The sequence below is a fragment of the Buteo buteo genome, chromosome 3, assembly GCF_964188355.1.
Source record: "Buteo buteo chromosome 3, bButBut1.hap1.1, whole genome shotgun sequence".
Taxonomy (NCBI): Eukaryota; Metazoa; Chordata; class Aves; order Accipitriformes; family Accipitridae; genus Buteo; species Buteo buteo.
Genome location: NC_134173.1, coordinates 6,162,669 through 6,190,123, shown reverse-complemented (window position 1 = coordinate 6,190,123; position 27,455 = coordinate 6,162,669). Strand labels below are relative to the sequence as shown.

The 27,455-nt window shown below is 42.0% G+C and overlaps 1 protein-coding gene and 1 long non-coding RNA gene across 10 annotated transcripts in view; one reads left to right on the top strand and one right to left on the bottom strand.

Moving 5' to 3' along the window:
• Positions 1 to 27,455, bottom strand: part of LOC142028843 (poly(rC)-binding protein 3-like) — a 522,814-nt gene that overhangs the window by 4,354 nt on the left and 491,005 nt on the right. For 5 of the 8 annotated variants that reach the window (XM_075022732.1, XM_075022735.1, XM_075022733.1 and 2 more), the window contains 5 exons: positions 25,957 to 25,998; positions 25,386 to 25,461; positions 23,534 to 23,586; positions 14,739 to 14,908; positions 8,590 to 8,938 (listed from right to left, as the gene is read on the bottom strand). In XM_075022732.1, coding sequence (XP_074878833.1) covers positions 8,590 to 8,938; positions 14,739 to 14,908; positions 23,534 to 23,586; positions 25,386 to 25,461; positions 25,957 to 25,998 — 690 coding nt within the window. Of the gene's footprint in view, positions 1 to 8,589; positions 8,939 to 13,341; positions 13,472 to 14,738; positions 14,909 to 23,533; positions 23,587 to 25,385; positions 25,462 to 25,956; positions 25,999 to 27,455 lie in introns of those variants that run through there. The other 3 variants (XM_075022739.1, XM_075022740.1, XM_075022737.1) reach the window with 2 other exon arrangements.
• LOC142028847 (uncharacterized) lies at positions 1,633 to 25,935 on the top strand. 2 transcript variants are annotated; one of them, XR_012649725.1, is made up of 8 exons: positions 1,633 to 2,998; positions 8,293 to 8,415; positions 8,535 to 8,655; positions 9,717 to 12,137; positions 15,161 to 17,382; positions 20,476 to 20,671; positions 22,456 to 22,592; positions 23,164 to 25,935. It is a non-coding gene; the product is annotated as an uncharacterized LOC142028847 (long non-coding RNA). The 2 variants fall into 2 exon arrangements; XR_012649726.1 differs by lacking the exons at positions 1,633 to 2,998; positions 8,535 to 8,655 and having other exon boundaries at positions 4,766 to 8,415.

The following is a 27,455-nucleotide window of genomic DNA, read 5'->3' as shown; positions in this document are numbered from 1 at the left end:
TTTGTTCTTATGAGAGCATTCTAAATACTTGCCTCAAAGATGTTTACTAACCAACCAGTAAAGAGAAAAACTAAAGCTAGATGTTTGATTTGCCTGTTCCGGAAGAAAGACTTGATATGGTGGGAGCCCTTTCAATATTGTGAGATGCCTTTTCACCACTCCTGGTTTCCGTGATCCTTGGGTTCAGCTCTTTATTTATATTTCTACAGCTGTCAAAATTCAAGCAATGGTCCTTAGCAGCTTGGTGCATCCATTTATTCCTGCTCATATATGCTGGCTTACAGCCACTGTTTTTTGGTTGATTTAATAACCATAAGTGTAAGTAGCTGTTACTTTAAGTTGCTAAAATGTTTGACGCAATGCTGCAGTCTTAGGTGAATTAGTAGTGTTGCTGAGACAGCAACATTCTGAGAGTATGGAAATACAGAATACAGAAACATTCAGAGAGTATCAAAACAAATAATGAATGTTTTGGCAAGTTGGAGAAAACTTAGTTGGGCCAAAACTGAAGTAAAATTTCCTTATATAGCATGAAACATTTGAATATCAATGTATAAGGAGGTGCCTATCATGCTGTGGTGAAAGATCCCTAGACCCCTTTATCACTATAAAGAGAACTTTCAGCTGAGAGGCTGATACAATATTAACAGGTGGACAGTTTTTGGTTTTGTTTTGTTTTTTAAAACAAAACAAAAGACACTCCCCCAATTTCACTCTCGAGAAGGGCTAAGCTAAGTTTCTAATTGTTCTACTTATCTTTGCTTTTCACTGACCTCATTCACCAAAGCATGCTAGCTTGTTAACACTGAACTTAAGAACCACTCTGCATTTGGCTTAATGTCAGAGAAACAGAGATGACTAAAGTCAGGTTACACTGAGTGTCATGGACATACATAGATGTTTTTACAGTATAAAAATGTTAATTTCTGAGCTTTTAACTTACACTTCCATTTTGTACATATATCTGTAACTTTTGTTTTGTACATGAATTTGCAAATCATGGTTTTAACTGCAGATAAATAGGAAAGGAACTAAGCATTAAAACAGTTCAGCTGTTTCAGTTCAGTTGCCCTCCTCTTTAGAGATATCTAGTGGCAAGAACCTAATCAGTGAGTTTAGTTACAGTGCAGGGAGCTTGTACATTCAAATCCAAACCAGTGCAGCCTGTTGTTTTAATGATAAGAAATAGATGGCAGGAGTGAACACCAGATCACTCATTACTCTATTTGTTATCCTTGCATAACTTCTGTTGTAAGAGTAAAGATGATGAACAAGCCAGTGCGTGTACATATCGCTGAGGAAGTAACTGACAGCATTGGTCCCTCTTGGCTGTTGCTTGTTCAGGAGTTGGTACTTTTTTCCTTGGAGGAATCTCATAGTTCCACAAATAGTGTTGTAAGTTTATACAGCTTACTGTGTACAACTGTACGTTTCTTCAGCATTTGAAACAAAGCTTTTAGAGAGCTCTGTAAAGAAGATAGGAGTGACTTTGCTATCTGTATCCTGTGTGACCATTGACGTACGTGTGCTGTTGTGTCAAGAAGGCAAGAAATCATCCTGCTTTTTAGCAATGAAGGTAGCATGGCTGTAAGGGAGAAGAGGGAATTATCCCAACCTTACTGAATAGTCAAGCTAATTTATCAAGGTAAATGATCTCCTGTGTCTTAGAGAAACGTAGGCATAATTAATTTATATTTTAAGTCTGTCATCAGTTTTAGAAAACAATTTTATGGACTTCTGATGAGCTATTCAGCTAGACGATTACCCAGAGCAAATAGCTGTTTTTAAAAATACATACTTCCTTAATTTCTTTCTAACTTCTTAACTTTCTTGAATTCTATTTTTAAACAAAAAAAGATGAAAGCAGTCCTAATAACTAGCTCTGTCCATAGCCACTATTACAAATGAGGTTTTAATATCTGGCACAGTGGAATTGAGAAGAATATTGTAATTCTCTGATCTCCAGGACATCCAGAAAACTGAAGAATCAGAATTAAGGAGGAAGACTTAGCATTTGTAATCCTTGCTTATTGATATAATAATGGAGAGTGTTGCCCAAATTTAAGAACTGTGGAATTTCATGCCACTAAAAAATAGCTGTGATTCCCCAGCATAGTGGTTTTGAAACTGGTAAGTAATTTCCAGGGCCAAAATGTGTGCACGTGTGTGCATGCATGTTTGAAGTGGAGTTCCAAGTAGCAGCTCTGCAGGGAGCAGCTAACTACAGCTGCAACTGCCAATTTTTGGTAGTTAGCTGTTCTTTGGCAAGTGCAATCACAAATGGTAGTCTGTGTGCTAACTTCTCTCCCAACATGGAAGAAATAAGCTGCTGCTGTCATGACTTCGAAGTAGATGTGGAAAAAGGGCTGTATTTGGTACAGAGGAGCCCAAAAGTGATTGCGCAAAAATAACCAAAGCAAACCAAAATAACAACAACAAACAAAACAGTGGTCTCATTTGCTAACATGATTGTTTGTCATTCCTTTGCTAACGCATATAAATATAAAATTTGCTCTGAATTACAAATACTGGTTAAAGAGCACATTAACATTAGTTTTGGTCAGGCCCCCTGCCAATAAATTCAATCTGAGGAGAGACAAATTTTGCTTATTACATGCCCCTGTGATTAAATTCTCTGCATTTTATCATCTTAAAAACACTGAGCTAGAAATAACTCTAATGAGAAAAGTCATATTACTAAAATGTTTTCAGCATTTAAAAAAACTTTCTTTTTTCTTATAATCAAGAAAGCTTGCACTAGGACATCAGACATTCAACCAATAGAAATCATGCTGTAGCTGTCATTAGAAACCATAATGTGAGTACATAATGTTTCAGAAATTCCCTTTTGTTAAGTACCATCAGATGAATTTGACACTTCTCTTTCATTTCAGTTACAGTCTTGAGACATATGCCAGTCTGTAGAGTGACAGGACACATGCATTGATGCAGAAACTGATTTAATCAACATTACTGCATTCCTTTCTGGAACCAAGGAGTAAGTACAATTCAGTGGCAAGAAAGGCACTATTACTTGTATCCCTAGAAAGTGTTGCTTAGGCCAAGAGATTTGAAATTTTCTGGTGAGAAGCAGTTTTTCAGTGTCTGCCTTCATTTATCTTCTGTTCATCACTTCACTTAGAACTGTCCTGGCCTGTCAGCTGGGAAAAGAAATGCAAGCAGTTCCCTTGTGTAGACATCTAAACCAGGTCTTTTTTCCAAAAATATAGCGGAGGGACTATTGCCTTGTGTAATTGGCGGTTACAGCAGTTACAGAGGATATGAGATATCTCTCTCTGTTCAAATCTCTCCTCTCTATGCTGTCCTTTGAACTAGTTGAGCAGTCTAACAATTTCAGTCTTTCCTTTAGAAGCTGTGCCACTGTAAAATGATTGAATTAGTGAGCATATGTGACTTTCTTGTTCAGTAATTATGACACTTGCCCGAGAAGGGGAAGGTCCTGTTCCAAGTACATAAATAGTGCTGAAATACATTCAGCGGAGATTGAGGCTCTGGAATAATCTGGATTTGGATCTCTCCCATCCAAGAGAAGTGCTCCTGTTTTCATGCTGTTGGGTATTTAAAAAACAAACCAGGGATACTTCCATTTCTGCCTAGTTCAGGTGGGGAAGGTTCAGCATGGGCTCTAAGACTGTCTTGTGAAACCTCACAGAAATACCTTGGCCATGGAACCCGGTGAGGCTGAGGCACTTACCGGGTGCCTACATTCATTGCATCAGCGAGATTTACGCTGTTAGCTTCCTAGGAGCCTTGACTGGCACAAATATGCACCTTGGGGCCCACAGATGCCTTCTGGCTATGTCTGAGAACAGAAAGCACTCTGGGTATTAGCAATGGACTAGATTATGTGGCTGAATACCTCTAACTTTGCTTGTTTTCCTTCTGGTTGACTATTCTAGCAAGCATTTGTACTTTCTATTTTTTTTTCACTTGAGAAACATTAACAGAGCAGCTTGAATTTGTTTGAGACGTTTGCCAGAACTCTGATAATGATTTGATGATGTGAAAGCTGCAGAAATTGTGCTTTCACTTGGAAACTCACAGTTGTGTGGGCAGTGACCTTTTCATATCAGGTGCATGCTTCCTCTTGTCTACCTTTGGGCATGAGTGGTTTAGTTTTCTATCATCTATCTTGGATAATACTATTTTTTACTTTTTTTTTTTCCCTTCAGATGTACCTTCTTGTGTTTTATTTGCCTGTTTTATATACTAAAGCTATCCAGGAACTTTTTCTTGCCACTCAAATCTTTTCCAGCTAAAATAATTAAATTAAAATGAGTCCTCGATTAGCCTAGCTTTTATCACATTTCTGCCTGTATTGTTTGCAAAAGCCCTCTCAAAAGATTATTTTTTTCCTTCCTTTGTCCATGTGTCTATTTTACCTCTCCTCATTCCACACACAAATGTACCTCTGCACTAGTTTGTTTAAATCTCAGTCTTTTCTAGCCAATTCGGCAAGGCACATGGGAATTATTTATGTGAAAGATGCTATACGCGACAGAGCTGCTGCTGCCCTTTACCTAGTAGCTTTACTGGGAGAGTAAAGCCTTGACCTACTTAGTGTTGAGCTGCAATAATGTTCTATTTTTTTCATTTACACTAGCCAGGCTAGCCAGAGAAATAGCTTTTGCTGTTCAGGAAATGAAGAGTATGGAGGTCTCTGCTGTGAAAGCGGCTTCAGCTCTCCTTTCAAGAGTAAGAAGTTAAGTATATTTTAAGTAAAATTATATATAGTTTAAGTAATAACAACACAGAATTTTATCAAGGTTAGTACTACAGCCTATAGTTCTTCCAACCTAAGGCTTGGAATAGGTAATTCAACATTGGGTAAGGCTTCCTGTGTGCTGGGATGCAATGAGGCATTCTGTAATCTTCCTCAGCAGCCTTTATTGTCAAGAGTTGCTTTGTGGCTGCATCTGTATTGAAAAAGCTGTTGACTTGTGCATCCAGACTTGGAAACCTGTACGTCTTGGTCATACTGTAGTTCCAGGCTCAGACTCAAGACCCAGACACATAGGAGCTCTCTGTACCCTAGAGTCCATGGAAAATAATAGTGATATGCCCCAGAAGTATTCAGCTGGGGCAGTGAGGCTAACTGGGACCCCAAGCTAAATACCTGGAGACAAGTATAGACCTTAGTAGAGTAGGGATGGAGGTTGTAGAATTAGTCTCACATCATGAAGGATGCTACTCGCTTGCACTGCCAAAAACTCTGCTTTCTCATGAGGATAAAGCAGTAAATGTGAAAGTATTGCCAATGCCCTAAGAGGAGAGGTGGCCAGAGCGCAGCCAGAAGTGCTGTATGCAGCAACAACTTGGGGCCACCCCCTTTCTTTCACTTCCATGTGAAGAGATAATTTGAGGCTGTGACTGCAGTGCTTCAGCAGATCCAAAGGAGGAGCTGAACGGCTCAAGCAGAGTGTGAGGGCAGGATGAGACAGTTCCCTGGGCCAGCTATCCATTTTTTAATGCAAATTGTCATGCTCCTCCCAGCTGCTGGGCTGCTTTCCTGGCAGGGTGGAAGGTGCTGTCTAGAAGCCTTGTCACTGAACAGTGCTGCTGGGAATGGGAAAATACAAAGGGTCTTAGCAATAACGTACTCAGTACCTGAGTTTGTTCTTTTGTTCCTGTTTTTCTTTTCCCAGTATCTGATCTTAAAATCAGCATGGGAAAACACGGGAGATGATAGATACAAACCAGTGGCTTCTCGTAGCAAGAAGCCGAATTCTCACTTTTCTATGCAGTGTGAGAAGTTCTCCAAGAGCAACTTTGTTAAAAACCAAATAAGGTTTTGCGGAAATACTGCTTGCTTTACTAATTACATGATCTGGTTCCATCTAATCATGAAAAGACTCATCATCCCTGACAATGGGCTAATGTACTTTCTAATGTTGCCAGTATTGCACAGTTGTTACACTCTCCCAATGAGCACTGGGACCTTAAGCGTGATGATATGAAACCTTTAATCATTAATGAAAACAAGCAATTTGTCTATGATCTTAGTTTGACAATCCATAAAATAGTGTTTCTCAAATGACAAATTAGCAACTTGGTTACAAAGAACAAAGTTTAAACAACACAACAGTTGTATGCACAAAGCTACCACGTCTTTTTTTTTTTTTAAATCAGGAAAAAAATTTATTTATAAAAACGTCTCATTTAATTTACTGTCGAGTCTCTAGCTGAATACAGTGGTTTAGAACACTAACGGCCCATGCTTTTATACAGATTAGCCAAAGCATGAACATCAATGAAAATTAACCCCCGAAAATAACTTTGCTTTGCTTTGTTATGAGCCACAACAGTGTTAAAACTGGAACAGTAATGAAAGCAACACAAGAGTTAGGAAGCACAGTTGCTTAAAGAGTAAAGGAAGTATTTTCTTTTGATGTCTCAGAATAATAAGAAAGTTAGAAATGGCAGAAACTCCTCTGTAGATTAGTCCATAGAAAGCATTGTCTCATGGGGCTTTGGAAAAGTCCTGTCTGGTGGCTAATGCACTAGGGCATGATGAGATACATTACAGAGCCCCCAGGCCAGTAACTTCTGAAGACAGCCTAAAATGTAGGAACAAAAATGAGGAAAAGAAAAGGAAAAAAAAAAAAAAGGCAAAAAAAAGAAAAAAATCTTCTCACTATTAAAAAAATAACACTTGAGTACAACCAGCATAGAACAGCATTTCAATGCAGGCAAGTTTTCTCACACAGAGGTTGGTGGTTTGGTTTTTTTAAAATGTCAGTTACTGAAACAGTTACAATAGTCCAGAACAATTTTACAGCAGGTTTCTAGAGCTGTTAAATAGCTGAGGTACCTTGACATTATTTCCAGTTTCTCCTTCATTATATACAAACAAAAAAAAAAGCCCAAAACAAACAAAACAAAACAAAAAAAAACCAAAACAACAAACCCAAACAACAAAACCAACCAAAAACCCCATTTGGATAAGTGCAAACTGTAACAATGGCAGTTCTACAAATGGTTACAGTGACAAAACTTAGTGCAAAGGTACTAAGGTGAAGAAAAGCCCACAGAATACAGAAATGACACAAAATACTGAGATAGTACTTAGCCCTATACAATAATAATAACACACTTTGAAATACCATGTTTTAAAAAGTATTGCATTTGCATTGTGTTTTTAGTTTATATTAAAATGCACTGAATACAGTTCAATTGTTAAAGCTTTGTGTCCAAGGAGTGCAAAGTGTATGAACATGGCGGGCTAATGGGATTCTGGATTCGGAAGTGGTGAGGAAAACAATATTGCATTACTGAGTTATGCAACAGAAATTAAAAAGAAGGTGGATGGACAAACAGAAAATGCAGTTAAAAACTAGTTCCAACAGCTAGCAACCAGCCATTACATCACCCAGCTCTCTTCGGTTTGGCTGCAATTAGGTGTCTGGTTTTACTTAATCTGAACATCGTTAAGTTCCTGTTAAAGGGATGTTATTTGTTCAGGCAGCAACCTTTGAATGTCCTTTGGTAAGCGCTAGATTTTATTCGTAATTACAATACAACCCGATTGCATGATTAGCGGTGAGTTAAATAGGGATGTATTTTGTACAGAAACCTAACAAAAAATGGTCATTTTGGCTGAACAAAATATATGCGGGAGGGGGTACCAGAATAGTGACTGTGCATGTCTGATTTGTACCTACTCTTAAGAACTTACAGAAGTAAGTACTGTGTCAGTATATAAAACATCTGAGTGCAAAAGGAGGAGCCTGCTCTCCTTCCCTAAAGCAGAGTTCTTAAAATTACATTTTTCCAAACCAGAGAAAGATTGTTGCACCCTTTAAAAGAATGAAGTGGAAAGGCTCAGGTGCCTGATAGTTTGTTTTTTTTTTTTCTTGGTTGTCTTCCAATCGTTTTAAGTTAGCGGTTTTTCTCAGACCAGAAAGCTTCATTTGTTGTATGCAGAAGTACCTGAGCTTTGGTACTTTCTAGCCCCCATCTCCTGCTTGCAGGCAGGTGTCGGGGCAGGGAAGACGGGAGTCTTCGGGCCTGTGGAGAGCAGCAGAATGACCGAGGGGGCCAGCACTTCACGAGTGGATTTCGGGGGCACTAGCCATCACCAGAAGTGCCGGATTTGCAGGCTCTAGCAATAGAAAAATTCCTCAGAGGTGCCAATTTGCCATAGAAAATTGTTCTGCGGTTGGAGGGATCCCTTCAGATGGATCTAAGTGTATTTATATGCCAGGCAGCATTGCCGGAGCAGGAGCCGGCTGTCAAAATTTCGCCTCATTTATGTTTTTTCTTTCTCTCCAGGTGTCTCCTTGCTGGGGTGGGGGCAACCCTGCCGTGCTGTGGAGCTGCCGGAGGGGCAGCCCTGGCTGCGGCCCCGGCGGAGGGACGGCGTCGGGGGGGAAAGCCCGCTGTTGGAACTAGTTGGTAGGTGGTGCCCGGGTGTTAGTCGTTATGGAGAGCGGAAGACGACTTGAGTCGGCAACAGTTAACACTAGCAATTTAACAGAAAATAAAAGATGCCGTATTGTTTCCTTGATAACTAGGATCTACCACAGACTCTTGGTAGAGCTGGCAAAGCTTGCATTGTGTCTCATCCCTTCAATATGGAGCAAACTTCTGGCGGTCAGATTTCTTAACCCCGCTCGTCGAAGGAATTTTGGCAGTGTAAGCGGACAAACTCCCCGTGGCCCCCGCGGCGGCCGCGGCATTTAGTGCCAGGAGTGGGACAGTTTTCATGCCAAGCAGACTGGAGACAGGAACGGCATAGTGGGTGGTTGGCAGAGTTGGTAGGGGAGGGGGGGTACTGACGGTAACGGCGGAGGCGGCCGCCAGCACGGCCATGGAGGTGGGGGTGGAGGTAGGGGTGGCAGACTGAGAGAGGTTCATGTTGAGGTCAACAGGGGTCGTGACGGAAGCGGTCTGGGTGCTGACTTTAGCCATCTCTAAGCTGCAAACGAAGAGAGGAAGAGGAACAAACAGGTTGGGAGGGTCCAGCCAGGGCGGTGGGGCCGGGAGGAGGAGGAGGAAGGGGCAAACGGAGGGAGGGAGGGAGGGACAGCAACCACGAAAGGGCAGGATTAGATCGGTGGACGAGGGGGACAGACGAGTGGGAGGGAGAGGGGGGAGAGAGAGAAAAAAAGGGAAAATGAGGGTCAAAGGAGGAACATGTTATGTGTTAAAGAAGAGAAATAACAAAAGGGTTTTTCATGATTCGATGGCGAAAACATTACCGAGACTCTAAAGTTCTTTCAAAAAAGAAAAAAAGAGGTTGGGAGGGGTTGCTAGTTCATTTTACGTATGAAAAAAGAAATCTAAGGAATGCAGGTAATGGCAAAAAGATGGAAAAAACGAAACTTAAAGAAAACTTAAAATAACTATGAAGTTTACTCCCCAGCACTGATATGGTGAATTTTGCTTTTCAAAATTACGGTATTTTTGAAAGGGGGACGCGGGGGGTTTTGGTAATTTTTTTCAATTTGTCAATTTTGTGACAGAAATAGTACCCTTTGTCATTTTGCTAGGATGAGAGGAGACTGAGCAATGATTTGCTGCTTCCATCTAAGGCATAAAGTTCTGGTTTGTTTTGTTTTGCTTTAGAAAGTTAGTTTTTAATTTCATTCATTGTGAGGTCAATGTGCATTTTTCATATAAAACAAACCTGATTAGCCAGTGTGTTCACTTCGGTTTGTACTTTCCCCAGACTTTTTTTTTTTTTTAAATCACAGCAAAATATTTATGCAATCAAATTATAAGGAAATTAGTAAAAAGGAAGACGGAAAAACACCCCGGCTTCCACAGCAGCGGTATCCTTTCTGAGCTTGTGGCAGTGGTTACAGTGAACATAAAAGAGTTACCAGCTGACAGACAAGGTACTACTACATGGATACAACATACACATCGTCAAGACGGACCCCACCAGCACGAGGAAGTTCAGATTGACCCGACCTCTGAGCCCAAGGCAGTGACGGGCTCTTTGGAGGATGCAGATATCAAACCACCTTCGCTTTAGTCTAACTCCACCCATTGGCAGGTGAGATCAGTTTGGCCCATGTACTTAGGCTTTTCTGTACATTTTTAAACAGTAAAATACAGTAATTCCAAGGACGCGTTGTTTTTTTCAGATGACAGAACGTTTACTTAGATAAATCATCCCTTTGCTGTTTGTTGCAGCTTGTGCACTGGCTCTCGGGTCGGAAAAACCTAAATACTAATTTCAGGATGCGTTTTGCATGGGACCAGGTGGGAGGTGTGACAGCCTAGCGTATAAATGGGACTATGGCTTAGAAAGTCTTTGCTAGCTACAGTTATATGTGTATTAATTCCAAGTTTGGTGATTTTTTTTCAGTAATTACTAACTTGTTGGGCTCCTGGGCTTTCTCCAGAGGTGAGCCAAGGAGCTGCAGCAGCTTCTCCCTCCCGGAGTGGAGTGTGTGCCAGCGAGCGAGCGGCTGGCCATGCAGAAGACCTGCTGTTTTCCTATCAGATCCCGTCAGGCCTGGGGAAGCTTCCCAGCACAGGGTTTGTGCTGGTCCCTGTTGGCATTTGGGTCTGGCTGTGCAGGCTTAGAGAGCAGCAGCTGTAGCCAGGCTACAGGTTGGGAGGGGAGCGCAGTCCCCCTTACTCCTCACCTTAGACTTACATGCAGTTTTGAGAGTAACAGCCCCTGGTCTAGTCCTGGCCAGAGAAAGGCAGCAACCAGGAGGCCTGCCCGCTTTACGCAAGGGCAAGGATGTAAGCGATCAACCGGTGCTCTACAGGGGATGGGGATGTTGGACTAGAGCCTCCCAAAGCGCTGCTGCTGATGGTGAGTCTAAAGGGTGCCTGAAGCGGGTCTGAGCTGGGGAGAGGAGCGTGGAGGAGAGTGAGAAAGGCTTAAGCACCGAGCTGCCCTCTTTCCCACAAAAGAAAGAGGGCTCTCAGAGTATTTATTAACTCCTCGTTGGCTTTTGCCAACGTTGGCGCAATTCTTCTCTGAGGGGCTGGGAGGGGAGGAGGGTGAGTGCGTGAAATGCAGACCTGTTTGTGGGAGGTAAAGCTTTTGTTTTCCTACCCTGTGGTGTTCATCTGTCCCCAAGGATATGCAGCTCGGAATTTTTCTAACCCTTGCAGCAGAGTTGTTCTTTGCAGAGAGAAGAGCATCCTTGCGCTGTTAGCTGTGCTACTTGCAATCTACTCGCACAGCAGGATTTACATCAAGAATACTGAATCAGTGAATACAACTCCACTGTACATCCTCAACTGGGGTGTAGGAGTTACATGGTGGTGATACCTTATTAGGTTTTGAAAAGCTCAGTTTATATAGTTGGATTTTTTAAATATTTCTAACATAGTATTATTCTGGGAGGGAGGCATATAGAAAGATAATGCAGGATTCGTGTTTCAGTGACTCCAAATATGCCTACCTTGCATTTAACAAAAACAAAAAAATTCATACTGATACGGGGAGTATTTGAGCCTGAGTTTTTTCCTGCACCAGCAGGGAGAATAGATCCCACAGGCTAAATGCTGGTGTTCGTAGCAGCCACTCAAACTCTCTGTCTCTGGTGTACTCACACAGGTACGATTAAAGAAGTAATTTGCCCTGCTTCACATTTATTACTGGTGGTAATGCGCAAGGTGAAAGTATGTCAGGTTAGCTATCGGCTGTCCTGTGACAGCGGCAGTTTCCCAAACCAATTGTAGATGCAAAAAAATTAAATGTGAAAGCGGATGAGGCAGCCTTTGTACAAAATTTCACTGTGCCAATTCTATGCCGTCCCTTTGAAGACCTACACTTTATGAATATATACATTGAAGGCCGCATCCTGCCTTACCCAAAACTGGTGAAAGGAATAAAGCTCGAGTGTGGCTTTGGCGGTCATGTTAGCTCTGTGAATGAACCTCTTATCAAAATGGCAGTAAAAAAATATCTTCAGGAAACTGTTTTTCAACAAGGAGCAAGTGCTGCTGGCTACAATTCGTCTATAATCCAAAGTCAAATATTACACAGGAAAACTAAACTGCAGTTCATTCTTAATAAAAGCTAGAAGATGGAATTGGATAATGAAAATCCAGTTACTACAGTGGAGACCAGTTAAGAGACAGAAGATTTTACAGGAAAAAAAGACACTTGGACACATTCTACTCATACAGAGGTCAGCGCTCAGGTAATCAATACAAAATCAAAACTATTTTAGAAAGATTTAAATCTCTGTCTTGATATTTATCAATGTATTACTATATCTATAATTTAGAGTATATTGTGTACATATTCGACACCAGATTGCAATAGAAGTGTTGAAACAACCTGATAAATAATTCTATAGATGGCATAGATGGCAGCTTTGGTTGGAGGCTAGTTTAAAGATACACACAGAACGTTTCAGGAATACTGTGGATAGATAGTTTTTTTACATCCTATGCTGCTCTGAGGCATTGATTTATGCAGAAATACTGGCCCTGGAAACCAAACCATAAGAATGACAGACCTTGTGGGGGAGAGAGAAAAAAAAAAAGTGCACCTTACCCTGAATGCTTATATGGCTTTTATTTATTATAATTATTATTTTGATATACCAGACTATACCTTGGGCAGTCTAGGTACTGTACTCGGCTCTTCCCCAACACTGTTTATTTCATGCCACTCTTTATTTCATCTTTAAAAGAGACAGCAGTACTTGTGGCAGGTTCAGGACTGACAAAACACTGAAATTGGCTCCCAGCGTGCACAGGCAGCAGCAGCAGCCTAGATCTGCCTCTCAGAAACCTGCCCGAGCACCTAAAACCCAGCTACAGCAGACCTCCCTCTTGCCTGAAAGTTTCTCGTTTCTTCCTCCAGTGTGACTGCAAACTAGCACTGCTGCTGTGGTGGCACCTAACTGGACAGGAATTTCTCTTGTGAAAGGAGAAATCTGGAATAGTGTCACTTTAAAATGAAAAAGCCACCTTAATGTCCTATGTTACCTTAGAGCTTAATTTATTATACATTACTTTAGGAGTCTTCATTTACAAATGAAGTCACTTTATCTAAATACAGTTTCAACACATGGTACATAATAATATATGATGGTTTATTGTAGATGATGGTAACAAATGACTTCTATCTAGAAATTCAACAGGAAGAAAATATTTTGTTTATGGTTTCACAGGGTATAGATAGAGTATCCGTGGTATATGACTGCTGAGAAGTTTTCTTCTTTGCAAAAGTATGTTAAAAGACCTCATATATATCCCATTCCATCAAAAGAATCATTAAACAGTAATAAACAGAAGTGTGAGAGTTCACAGGCTTTTCTAAAGTGAGTCAAACAGGTCACTAGAGTTTCTGTCTCTGGTGAGCAGCTCACTGCAACTCCATTAATAAGTGCATTATTTTATTTGCATGCTTTAGCTGTCTTGAAGATCTTAAATTGTTATCTTCTGAGATCCAGATGCATGCCATATGGTGTTTGAGCAACTAAAAATGAAGGGGTCTATTCTCATCTCGATGTGTGGGGAATCCCTGAACACCAAGAGAAGAACATATCCTTAAGGGTTAAAGGAGGGAACACATTTTTATTTGATTACAGGGCTTACGGAAGTGACATATTTGCTACAAAGAATATAAATCAAAAGAGCTGTAGGTTGTTTTAGGATTCTGGAAACGGCTTATCTTAAGCTTCATGACGCCACCCCTCAATATAGTTTTCCCTAGGAAACTACTTTCAAACCGAATTATAAAAAGTAATATTTTTGTTTGCTGTACCACAGAGCTGAACAAACATCCTTTTCCTCCATTAAGACATTTACAGTGGCTTGCAGTGATGCACTGCAGAACTGGGCTGGAGAGGAGCTTGGACCATAGGAAGCTGTAGATCTGGTATGACTACAGCCCCCCCCCACCCCTCCCCCATATAAATCACATACTTTCTACTACCTTAACAGCAAACATAGTTAAACACAAAGCTTGATTCATATCACAGTATTTGGGCAGGGGGGAGGAAATAAAAGGGGAAAAAAAAGGCAATAAAATACATAGATACTCCCCCTCCCCACAATATATATTGCCTTGGTCCACCCTTTACAAGTAGATCTATGAGCACTGTATGCTTTGCACTTTCTTCTCATGGCAATTGCAAACAAATGTGGTATCAATTTTAGTATTTTTTCTAAATAATCATATAAAAACTGATAGAGATTTAAGCTGTTGCAATGGTTTAGCTAAACAGCCAGTGCTTTCATTAATTCTGGCACCAAGAAGTGGAGAAGCAGATAGTCTCACCCTGTCTCATTAGGGAATGCTTTTCACAAATTTGCGATGCTGTCTCTGAAAAAATAAATCCTGTGGCTCTATCAGTTTAATATCAACTCTGAGTGGCAATTTCCAGTTAGTAAATGACACCTGTTTTGCAATCTGTTTCACTATATTTGCCATTTAGGACAGTAAAATGGGTCTGTGAAAAGTATTTTCTTCTAAAGAATTTATGATTGTCATTTCATTTCATTTATCCGCCTGTATTTTAGGTGGATGCTAATGTTGAGTATTCAGATTTTTCAGCTTTTGTCATTCAACATGACCTGGAATTGCACCGGGTTAAGCTCCTTTCCATATAAACCAACAGCAAACACAGGTTCTAATGACACAGGCTTTACAAATCATTAGGAATTGAATAATACTATGCAAAATGGACACTGCAAAGCAACTTTCTGGATCTATCCAGGACAGACATTTGCTGGAGGGCAGACAGAGCAATCTTGCAGAAGCGTTATCACTTACAAAGCAAACTTACCTTGCATTAATGAGGTACTGTGCTAAGCTGATGTTTGCAGGGGATCCTGTGATTGTAACTTGTCGTTCTGCGGAGCCTTCTGTGGCATTAGCAATCTTGATCTGCGCTCCTGACATCTGCCTGATTTCATTTATCTTACTGCCTTGTCTGCCAATAATGCAGCCTATTAACTGGAGTGGGACAAAGACTGAGATTAGTGCCACAGACACAAGCAAAAACCACTTAACTGCAATTTGTAGTATTGCTAAAAACATGGTTATGAAAAGCTCAATATCAAACCAAAAGATTTTTGCTGTGCTGTTTGGAAGGAATAACTAACTAGCGCAGTCTATTGGCTCTATGGCGATACGTCTCTAAATCGAGTTTCGCTGCTACATGATTATCAACTTGATATCAGATTATTTTGCTATCTTCCGTGGCAGGGAAATGACAGCGTGCTGTGGTGCTGACGAATACAGAACAGAGCCTGACTTGCCAATGGCAGCAGCAAGCCAAGAACAGCAGCTGGAAGTCACGCTGACCATCCAAAGCCGCCGCCGTGCAGCTCTGCACCGTTCCAGCGCGCCGCTAGTCCTAGACCTCCCTGGGCACACGTGGTCCTCGCTTGGCCAGGTACTGTGCTATTAAAGTCAGTGGGATTTACAGCTCTGTAACTGCAGGCAGGCGCAGGCATAGGAAGAGACCGAAATTTGTCTGCGTTCCTTTGCAGAAACTTACCAAAACTCGTATTTTGTGGGTAAAACTGAGCCCGAGTTGTGCGTGTGTCCCTAGATCCCCAGGGTTTTTTTTGGTAAAATTGCATTGGTGTTCTCTTCAATTAAGAGTGTTTTAAAGGTTGTTTAAATGCTCTTGGTGGAGTCACAAGCTTTTGGAAGCTGTGTGCAAGACCCCGAGAGAGTGTTTTGCTGTACACCTAACTAACTGGTGCAGCTGGGGTAAGGGAGCGTGATAGTTGTGCCAGGGCATTGCTCCTCCAGCACAGGGACCCCCCCCAAGAGCAAGTGGGCACCAAGCCAGCAGCTGAGGCTGAGATATTTTGGCCTGTGTAAGGGTGAGAAGGGGGGACTTTTGTTTTGTATTAAGGAAGGGCTGGGTGCTGAGAAACTCAGCAGTGGCCAGAATGGGTGGGAAATGGAAACTTCGCTCTACAGACCTGTTGACACTGGGATGATGTTGCCAGTTTGGCAGAAAGGCTGTGCCAAGGTGCAGAGACTGCCGTCCCCTCCCACCCTTCCTGCTGCTTCAGGCCCTGACGTGTTACCCTTTCTAGTACTGTAGTGCTTGGAGTATCTTGCCAGAAACAGATTCACATTGTCCAGACATTTTATCAGAAGAAGGGGAAAAAAACCCCCAATGTAATCCTTGCTTCATGCTCAGGGACAAGCAGAAAGCCAAAGCGGGTACCCAGGTAGCTGAAACAGAGACCGAGCACAAGGGGAGCACCCACGAAAGGGAAAAAATGGGGTTTCAGGAAATGCATACAGGATTTCCTGTCCTGTTCAAACAGGAGGGCCTCGCTGAGCTCTCTATCCTTATCCTGAGGACCTTAGTGTCCTACCAGAGCATCATTGTACAGCAAAGCTGGCAGCACGAGATCCACTCTTATCTGTTAAAACCAGGTGATGGACTTCCATAATTTTGTTCCCGTGAATCATTTGCATGCCATACTGTAGCTATAATTTACTCAAATCTGGTCAGAAGCGTTCACTATTGCAGAAGCAGAACAGAGCACAGAGCAGGGAGAAACTCTGGGTTGTCTTTACTTGACTGCTAGCCAGAGTTGTCCCCCCCCAATATTAGAGTAGCTTGAAATGGCCAACAGGAGTGGAGGCTGTCAGTATTTCCTTCTGCCACAACCAGCATCTAATCATTTCTGTGATGATGGTCTTGAAGCGACTGGCCAAGAATCCATCTGTTGCTACTGATGATCTCATGAAGCAGTGACCAGAATTTAGGCTCTGTGAAGTAGCTGTTATGGTGCTCATCATGTCTTCAGATTCCTCTGATACTTTTCCCACAACATGCAGGTCTGAGTATGCTTCTGGTTGCTTTAATACTGATGTCCTAAGTGTCAACAGGAAAATGTAGACGGCACATATTCCCTCAGTCTGTCCCCAGAGCAGGAGTGGAAAGCTGATAAAATTACTTGGTGTGAAAAAATGTGCAAAAATATATAAAAATATATTATTTAGAAGAAATTCGAGCAGTTCAGTTAACAGGTGTGGTTGTCATTATGGCATTCAAAGCAGAGGAACTGTGTGGGACCGTTGGTTCTTCAGGCATGTTGTGAGACAGCCTTAGATGTCTGGTTCACCAGCTCTGAGAATGCACTTGCCGGGTCACTCAGGAGGCTACTGCTTGTACGTGCTGGGGGTCTTTGAACAAGGCTTGTAACCCGGGTGGGTCAGTACAAAGAATTTGCAATTTCCTGGCTGACTTTGAGTTAGGGAGTGAGGATTCAGTCCAGACACTGGTCAAGGATATTGCTGATGCAAGCATCTGGAAGAGGGGGTTGGTAACCTTCGGTCTGAAGCTCTCCAAAGTCATCCTTTGTTGCTGTGACAATGGGCTGCTTGAACATGCTCTGCAAGCCGTGATGTGACGTGCAGCTCACGCAGAATACACTTCTCCGTTTGCCATGCAGGTAGGATGGTAGTGCTGGGGTGCTTGGGCTCTCTCTGGGGTGCCTTTCCTGTTATGTATTACGCTGAAATTTGTGCAGTATCTATCTGAATAGTCAAGAGCTGATGGGTTCTGGAGGAAGTTCAAGGGACTGGTTTTCATCTACAAAAGCTTTGATCAATCAGGCCATGGACATTTGGTTTTACATAAAAAACACTTGCCCTGCCTTGCTTTGAGATGAAGCCAAGACAAATTGCATCCAAACACGTATCTCTTTTTGAGACTGACCTTTCTAATGCCATCAGCTGCCTGCCCCGGTTGTTCTGTAGCTGGCCATTTCACACCATTTGGCAGGCGATGTGTAATTCAGACCCACAAAAGTCCCTCACCACAAAAGCAAGCTTCCCCAGACTTTGAAAGTTGCTACCTTGCATGCGATGCTGCGTGTTTTACAGACATGGGTTCACTGCTGTTCCACGCTCGGTAGACGGAGTTAGGGAATGTCGAGGACAGTAAATATATAGCTGTTTTTAAGGACTTTAGGTGCTGCATTATTTTTGATGCTCACCTGCTTTCTCAACATACAGTGAGCCTTACTCTTATTTACAGAATAAATCAAGAGGAAATTTTCCAAAAAAGAAGTGATAAAGCTGGCTCATGTGAGAGAGGAGCCAAACCTACTATAGAAAATACCAAGCCTACTATGCAATATAGTATAAAATACATACTATAAATATACATATGTGTAACATACATAATATACACATATGTACATACAGACACACATATGTGTATGTATATGCATATATAGTTTAACTCTCTGAAGATATGAGCTCAGATCAGATGTGCACCTAGCCCAGCAGCCTGTCTCTGTGGCAGTAACACACGCTTACAAAAAAAAAAAAGGATAAAAACAGTGTGAGGTATAAAACAAAGTTTCCACTGGTATCCCAAATTCCCAGCTAAGGCTTACAGACCACCTGAGCAGCAGCTGGTATCTCTGCCTTTATGCTCAATAGTCCATGTGTCTGACAATTTCTTGTTGAACTCATTTCGCCTCCTGCCCAAGAAGGGCCATAGCAGTGACCTGCAGAGCTTGCTTGTGTGTGTAAGCAAGTATCAGTATTTGTTCATACATCTCAAAATTTCAGCTGCTCTCCCCTCCTTCTTGGAGTGTGAGCACCAGGGGAAAACTGTTCCCTTTTCAATTTCTCTGCATGGCTTCCGATCTGGCTTCCTCTACCTTAGTGTGCCTTATTTCTTCTCATGCCAAAAAAATCCCAAACAAACCAACCCTAAACCATGGATTCTGCTTTTTGCCTTTTTCTAGTTTTACTCTGTCCTTCAGTAGCATTCTGCTGGTACCAATGTAAACAGGACTGAATCAGGAGTCTGGACTCTTAAAGGGTGGGACTGGAAGGTCTACTGTGATTCCTCCAGCCCCAAAACTCTTGATGCTGATAGTTTCTTCCAATATTCTATGCCATCTCTTGTTCAAGTCCCTCTCTTCCCTTTTTTTTTTTCCCTTCCCCATAATGCTAAATATATATATATATTGTTTTCCCATAATGCTATAGTCACTGACAGAGCCTAATGATAACAACTTTGCTGGGTGTTTCCTGCACATTTGTTCCTCTGTGTCCATCACACTGTGTTACTTCTGTGCAGCACTGGGAGCAATCAGGCTTTTAGGTTTTGGTTTATTATCTGAGGCCAATGCTGCAGAGTATTGCTTGTCACAGGCAGTGGCATGAAGCTCACTTTCTTTTTAAATACTGGTTAAAAAAAAAATCAGATTCCTTTCTTATAGTGAATATAGTGCTGGTAAAAGGGCTAAGGAATTAGCCTCTGCAACTTAGTATCTGCTGTCCAGAGCAGAGGGGTTGACCATACCTGTCCACAGTACACCGCTGCCAACCCAGAACAAGTCCATTGGCTTTGGCAAAGCCTCTGCATTAGTTGAGCAAGCAGGTGCTCATCTTGAAGGAGACTCTTCAAGCACTTTTTGTAAAGATACAGGCTTTCCAAGTTCCAGGTTTGGGTTGGTTTTGGTTTTTTTTTTTCAGTCAGAAATGCTGGGGCAGAGTACTCTGTAGGGAGAAATAATCTCCTGAGGTATGATTACAGTTCTTTACAGACTTACTGCAGGGCTGAGAAAGATGCTTAAATACTCTGTGCCTCTTAAAAACCAATAATAATTATTATTAATTTCACTTCCCTTGCACCAGGATAATGCAAAATCTCAACTATAATAATTTCACAGGCTTTGCAAGAAGGCATATAGAAAACTGAGAAAACACGTTCAGAAATGAGCCTTCTTATTACTTGTTTTGTAACCCAAATGACTGCAGATTTGTGTGCCTTTCGATTTATTGTGGACCCAACACCAGTTCCCATCCTGTTCCCTAAAGCGGGCAGCAGTAGGTGGTTCTGGGGGAGGATTACTTTTAATGCTAAATAGTGCCTCGTCCCACAAATGGGCTCACTTTGCTTCTGATGGATATTGTCTGCAAAATCTTTCTACTGATTCTTGAGCTCATCTGGACAGGTCTACCTGAGGAATCAAATGCCATTTTTTTAGATTAAGGGGAGACAAAAATCAGGCCATGTGCAAACATAAAAAATGATTTAAAAAAAAATATTTTTTTTGATAATACATCCCCTTAAACATTGCTAAGTGATAGAATCTGGTTAATTCTGTATTTTGGCTTTGGGCATTATTTCTCTATTACATGAGAGGCTCTCAGCAGTAAGGTAAATTTATTGAGGTTGAATCCACAGGTCCCTTGCCTTCAGTAGAAGTGCTTTGATTTACACTACTGCAGGATCTTTCCCAGCATGTCCTGTGTGGATTATTAAGTCTTTGCCTAACCATTTTTTTAAAACCCTCTCATACAGCTGGAAAGTTTCTGAGGCAGGGATGGACTTAGCCAGCAGCTTAGTTTCGTAAGACCACGGCCCTTGTTCTCAGGACTTTTCTGGAAGAGGGCTGGAGGGAGGGCAGGGTGCACTTTTCCTGTAACAAGTAGGTGGTGGGTGGCCTTGCTGGAAGTCACGGGTCCGACGCTGCCTTTATATTCTCCTTAAGGGCTTACGGTGATTCTCTCCACTGCAGGCGATGTATTGGGGATCTGCAAAGATGAGAGCCCTGTCCCCCCAGTGACCGCTGGTGGAAGAGGCAATGCCATGGAGACCTCCTTGGAGCATCACATGGAGCCGACGCTGGATTTCACCGTGAGCTGCTCCGAGAGCATTTGGCACGTGTGGGTCCCCCACCATTGTTTGCAGGGAAGTACTCCTGGCTCCACAAGGTAATGAAGGCACTTCTTCAGTATGCCATTTCCAACTTGGATGGACTGACATTTCTGTTTCTGTGGAGTATTGATCAGATTTATAGCTTTCTTAAAATGTTCTTGGTGCTTTCTGAAGGGGAAGTTGTTTTCTTGTTATTTGTTTCTACCTGTCTGTCCCACATGTATGCAAAGTATGCAAAATATGCATAATTTTTAATGAGAGAGGTTCTTTTTATTATTGGTTTGTTCATTTACTTGCAATGGGCATTTTGGGGGATTTGATCATGAAATCTTAAGACATCTGTTAGCTGTGCCAAATCAGCCACACCCAGAGATACCATCCCTTAAGGACCTGCCACTGTTAACACCACTTTATTCTGGGATTTATGTGAAATGCACTTATATTGTGTAACTTAGGCAGCAGCGGAAGGCCAGACAAGATCCGAGCAAGGAAAGAAAGGCAACCAAATGCCCCTATAAGAGGTTTTGATGAGGAAAAGGAGGTACTAGAGAAAGATCAGAGTGACTTCTGAGAGGGACCTGGAGAAATGTCCTCTCTGGTTTTTTTGGAGATACCCTAGAAATGTAAATCTTCTGAATTCAGTATTTGGAGAGGAAGCTTTGGCTTTTAGCATGTGGAAAATAACTTTCTGTGAAATGCATTTCTTTGTTCTCTGATATCTTTCTGTTATTGAGCAAAAGGTTAGTTGTGATTATCAGCATACCGTATGAAGAAAGTAGCATGATATTCTTACAGGAATTATTAAAAACAGAAAAAAAAAAAAATTCTGTCACTGCCTTAATGCCAGAGGGAGTGAGGAAAATTTATTTTAATATGAAGCTATGCATATTGTAAATGGCTATTAATATCTACTTTCTTTAGACTAGGCTAAAGTCTGAGCTCCTTATTCTCTTTATATTTTATTTTGCTCCATCAGATTCTTACCAAGGCTTTGGCTTTATGTGCTTATCATTATCTTAGTTTTAAAAAATCAGCGTAGCACATGTAGATGTACACTGACTTCTCTTGTAGCTGCAGAGCATGTAGATATTTGCAAGTCTCATGTTCTTTTCATGCATGCTGGACTTTTGCACACATAAGCACATGTGATAAGAAACCCGTGGGACTCATGCAGCACCAGGGATCCCTGGAGTTGAGGCAGACAGGAGACTGGCCACATGCAGCCAGCCCTGTGCCAGGGCCTGCAGCTTCCTTCACCTTCAAGCCAGATGAATAATCGCCATACCACACCGACGGCCTAGCTATCAAACCTGGGACTAGGAGATGCTTAGAAGGAAAGCAAAGTCAAATTACCCACGCAGGCTTTGCCGCACAACTGCTGTTGCCTCTCCTGCCCTGCCCTCCCTCTGTGCACAGATTCGGACTGACAGGGCGCACATGAAACACGGGTGCTGGCGTTTTTCCCCCTGCAAAATTCCCAAGCAGCCCCTGATGCCCAACGGGACGCGAGAGCCCTTCCATGCACGCAGTGCGTGTGGGCAGCACTAATGCCTTTTGGTCCTTTAATGCACCCCTTGACACCACATGAACGTCAGAACTCCCTTTCACCACCTGTAGAGGCCTTGCAGGCTGTTTCTGAGCCTAACCCCATTTTGGCCTTGGCTTTGCACCTTTAGCAACCACAGCAAGACATGCGCTGCATAGCCAGAAAAATCTTCTATTAGAAACAATGCATGGATGTGTGTTTGCTTTTCAGAGAATAGTGCTGAGGCAGGGCATTTCATACCTCCTGGATGAGAAACTGATTTATTTTTTTTTTTAATTTTCTACTGCACTACAGGACACAAGGCCAACTTTCTCCCTCTCCTTCTCCACTATGAATCCTGAAAGAAGTGAAGTCAGAAGAGTGACCTTGGATTTGTTTCACTGATGGCAAGAACATCATCTGCCTGGAATTGGGATGAAAAAACTTGCACTGTAAGGATAAATAGGGTGCTCCTGTAAAATTCTCAACATACAATAAATCGGGTTGTAAAGCAGGTACTGATAAATCAGCAGGGCATCTTTTAAGTAACAGAAAGCTTACAAAATCACAGCACTCACACCTTCACATCTTTGTTATTCTGTGGGGTTTTTTTACTGTAAATCATTGCCACTGAGTTTAATAGAGCTTACACAGTATTGTAAGTATCTCTTAAGTAATATAATTGCTATTTGTGATCCCACTCATGCTTGAAAGCTTTTTTTACTGGAGGGGAAATCTTCAATTTTCCAAGTGACTCATTTGTAATGAGAACTGAAAAAAAATCACCCGTTTGCAATGAAAGTGAATAAAAGGGGAAGGCATTTTTATATGACACACAGCATATCAGTTGGGCATTTAGAGTAGCTGTTTGAAGACTCAGCACCATATTGCTCATGGAGACTGAGTCTGTTGATCACAGCCAGTCCAGAGTTGCTGGAGCAGTAATGTTTTTAAACCTTGTTTTTCAAGTAAATTCTTATATTGCACCTTTACATAACTGAAGTAGCTTTTTTTTTTCCTCAGGAAAAAAAGCTGTCTCAGGTAAGTGCAGCGGAGACTGGCACAGCACAAGCCGTTGCACGGGGGATTCCAGCCCAAGACAGCACATGAGGCTGCACGTTTTTCCACCCCCTTCAGCAGAGACTGCCCGTGCTAGTGCCACCTGAGAGATGAATTTTGGTAACTCATCTAAGACCGGCATCGCTGGAGACCTGACACTGCTGCTTCTGCCCAGCATTTCACTAACCTTTAATACCCCCTCCCCAACAGACTAAATGGTGTACAGTTTATTCTGGGGACTGGTGTTTACAAATCAGCCAAAGATGAAAGGTTTCCCCGCCAGTGGCAGAGGAGCAAGAGAAGAGAAAGCGATACTGACTATTGGTCCACTTACATCATTGGGAATAGTAAGTTCATGGGAACTGGTTGGAGTAGTGGCATCCAGTCCTATTCAGGGGACAGAGGGAAAATGTTACGCCAGTTGTTTGCAAGAAGGGCAAGACACAGCAAATGGTATTTTAAAGAAGGAAACATACAGGAGGAAGGAAAAAAAAAAAAAAGAGGAGCAAAGAAAAATAGAGAACTGCTAGTGAAACAGAAAAGAAAGCAAGAGATGCAAAACTCAGAGGGCTGGACTAATTTTAAATGAGTCTTATTTTAATTAACCTTTAAGCCACCAAAGCAACAAATGTCACATGAGATTCCACAGGGTCATAAAAACCTTCTAGAAAATGAAGGGTTTCCCCTAAAAATAGTCTCTGAAGTTTGTTCTAAACACATCAATTGAGAAATTAATGGATGGCTGAAATTTGACCTGTCTACCAGGAATTCTAGAATACAGAAAATGGAAGTGGAAGTCAAATGAACAATTAGCAAAACAAAATACATAGATACGAAAAAGAAGAATTAATGAATTAAAATAAGGATGAGGAAATTAACCTAGGAAAATTTGGAAATTATATGTGGGATTAGCTGCTGAAGAAATGTTGGGAAGGGTAATTTTGAAGGGAAATGTACAAAATACTCTAAGCTGCATACATTTGTTTGTAAATTGGGTGGACAAAAGGAAAATGCTCAGGAAAAATGCAATTACTGCTCTAACACAGAGTAACAGAAACATACGTGTCACAAATATAACCAGGAAAAGATTAAGGAGCAGCATGTTAATGACAAGAATAAGGAAAATATAAAGCTAGGAAAGGCAATTTAGTATTACTTGTAGATATTTTATCAGATACATCATGAAGAAACAAAAGTATATTTTGGATGTCATGTCTCTCTCTCCTTTTCTCTTTTTTTGGTGTTTATCATTATTATTATTGTCTGTAAAGACATGCCAAAAATACTCATTTCCAACTAGAACAGATGGAAAAGAGATACTCTTACAAAAAAGTGACTCACCTACATTTTACATATGTTTGCATTCAATTGAGTTGCATATGCTTATTTTACACTGAATATAAAACAACCACGTTGCTCACAGAATTTGATGTATGTGATAAAATGTTATTTGCCATACAAAGCATGTACCAGTACCTCTGTAATTCTGTTTTGGTGAAGTTTTTAGATGTCAAGCATGTATAAAGTGAAGTACAGTAAAAATGATTTAGTGCAGGGTTAACTGACTTCTCACACTTGAATCAAGAATTCAGCTTCAGCTTTAGTGAGTATAGACCAAATCTGCAGTCTTCAATTTAACTAAATTTCCATTGCATTTTGTGGCTCTATCTGCATATCTAGTAGGCCCTTGTCCCAGCAGTGATGATTACAGATGCTCTTAAGACATTGGGCTCTACAAGGAATTCGAGTTTCAGCGTGCTATAATTTCTTTAATCAGTATTTCTGTACCACAATTACAGACTGTTTTCCTATGTTTACTTCTTCCTGAAGCATGTTACCAAACTGGAAATTTGACAAGACGCATGCCCAAATACTTCACTCGGGACCAACTGGTACATACTGTATGGTCCATAATAACTTTACAAGGACTGAACAAAAGAAACTCAGGGCTTTTAGCTAATGGCACAAATAAAGCGGTTTTGATTAATAAATGTACCAAACAAAGCATGTTTTAGTAATGATGAAAGGAACTGTAACAGAGGTACGGGAGGGAAGAACAGAGATTAATGTGTAAAACCAGAAGGATTGCTGGTCATTGACCACATTTATTATTAAAATGATGTAATGACCATGGGAAACAAAGCTGTTAAGAAGAAGGACATCCCCAGGGGGTCATGGGTACGTACCAGGGAAACCAGGGGTGGTCTGCCCAAGGGGAGTAAAGGGGGGATGCTGCATAGCCAACTGGTGAAGCTTGGTCAACTGCAGGGCAGGATGGGAAATTAGAACTAACCAATCAAATGGAATTATTTCAGAGCAGAGAAACCATCTTACATGTTCTAAAACTGGATTAATTAAAATTATATTGAAAAAAAAAAGGTTTAATCATTCATTCTAATCTAACGTAGAGAAAAAAACCAAACTGGTTATAAATGACATCTCTACTGTTATTACATGTAATGGCTATTGTTAATATTAAACTAATTACTGTAGAATTACATATTAAAAGAACTCAAATATATCACATGCAAAAAAGACCAAGATAACTGTCATTTGTTCCTGGGCCATTGTACTTTCTAGCAATTACTATGCAAAGTAAGAGATGCAGCTGAGCTAACATTTGGCTATACCGTGCGTTGTGCAGGAAAAGTGTCCTTAGGCCATGTCTTTGTTGCTAAGTGTAGAAAGCAAATGTTGCCCGGAACAAATAAGAGGGAGAGGAAGAAAAAGGGAGTAATTTACATGCGCTGGACTCACGTCTGGATGAGGGATGGCATACTGCCCCTGAATCGTGAACGCCTGAAAACAACAAGCACAGTTAAGACACGGGTCAGTCAGGTGGGACAAGCAGCGTACCTGTTCTCGTCAAAAAATCTCCTTCTGCCTCCCCAGGCAAATGCCACCCACGTCGCTTTCGACACCGAGTGAAGCTTAATTGTCTTGTGCTGCTTGATAACGCTCGGCACGGTACGGGAAGGTCTCTGTCGGGCTGCCCACGTACCCCTTGCAAGCAGGGTCCAGCCAAATGCCGCTGCCTGAGCTCTGATGACCTCGGTCCTCAGGACGTCTCTTTAGTCCAGCTCCGTCTGCCGGGAGCTGGGGACACCGCGGGGGTTGAGAAAATTGGGGGGGGGGGGGTGGCACTTCCCCTCCCCACTGCCTGATACTCACAGGGAGATGCTGACACCGAAGCAGCACGAGGGGCAGCGAGGATGGGCAGACCTGCCGGGGGGATGCCCTGCTCTGCCATCCAGCTCCTGACTGCCACGGGCAGGGACGCACACCAGCCGGCTCTTGAGCCACCTCGGCTGGCTACCGACAGACCCTAAGTGCCAGCAAACATGTGCCCCCCGCGCACCCCACGGGGCTCGTGCCCCACGCTGCCCTGCCGGCAAGGACGTGAGCACGCGTGCTGGGTGGCAGCCTGTCCTACAGTGCCTGGAGACAGGAGCATGACGGAGATCCCCAGCGTCGTGGTCTTCTCCTCCGCAAGAAGCCAACTATCCCCCCTCCAAATCCAGCCTCTCTGCACCACAGGAGCAGTGCAAGGGGTACGGTTTCTGGCATCGCTGCTGGCAGCACTGGGGAGAGGTGGGGGAAGCAAAAAAAAAAGCCATGAGCGGGGAGGGATACGGTGGCACGCCTGGAACTGGCTAGCACAGCCCATTGTCTCTCCTGCTGGTTCCGTTCAACTCTCTGTAATGGCCTCCAAAGCAAAAACTACAGCGAGTTTATAATTTTCTAGTATATCCTGTAGGGCTTTTCTGAAAGTAACAGCATGCCAGAAAAATTCTAAATGTGCTTGCGCTTAGACAGGCAGGAAAGCAGAAGGACAAATTATAACATATAAATATTTGTAGTGGGAGAATTATAAACAGGAACAGAGCTGATTAGCTTAGTTTGCAAAGCGCTTATTTGACAAAAGGCCTCTTAGAAAGTAATGAATCCTCTGCAAATGATAAAACAATTCATTTAATGGAGTTTGGATATTAAAACCTTTAATGCCTCAACTGCTTGATGCACATTTCTGCAGCAGAATTTCCCTTCTGGAGAAGAAACATTTCATTTAGTTTTTAAATTAGTTATAAAGCAAGGCCACAATCCGGCAAACATTATGCACATGAGCAGTTTTCAGGCAGAATTGTGTGCTGCTGGGCTCGATGGGATGCTCATGGGCATGTACGGGGGATGGCCGTTATTGACGCTTCATAAATGACAAGAAAAGGTTCCAGTCCACCAAAACAGGCGATCACTGC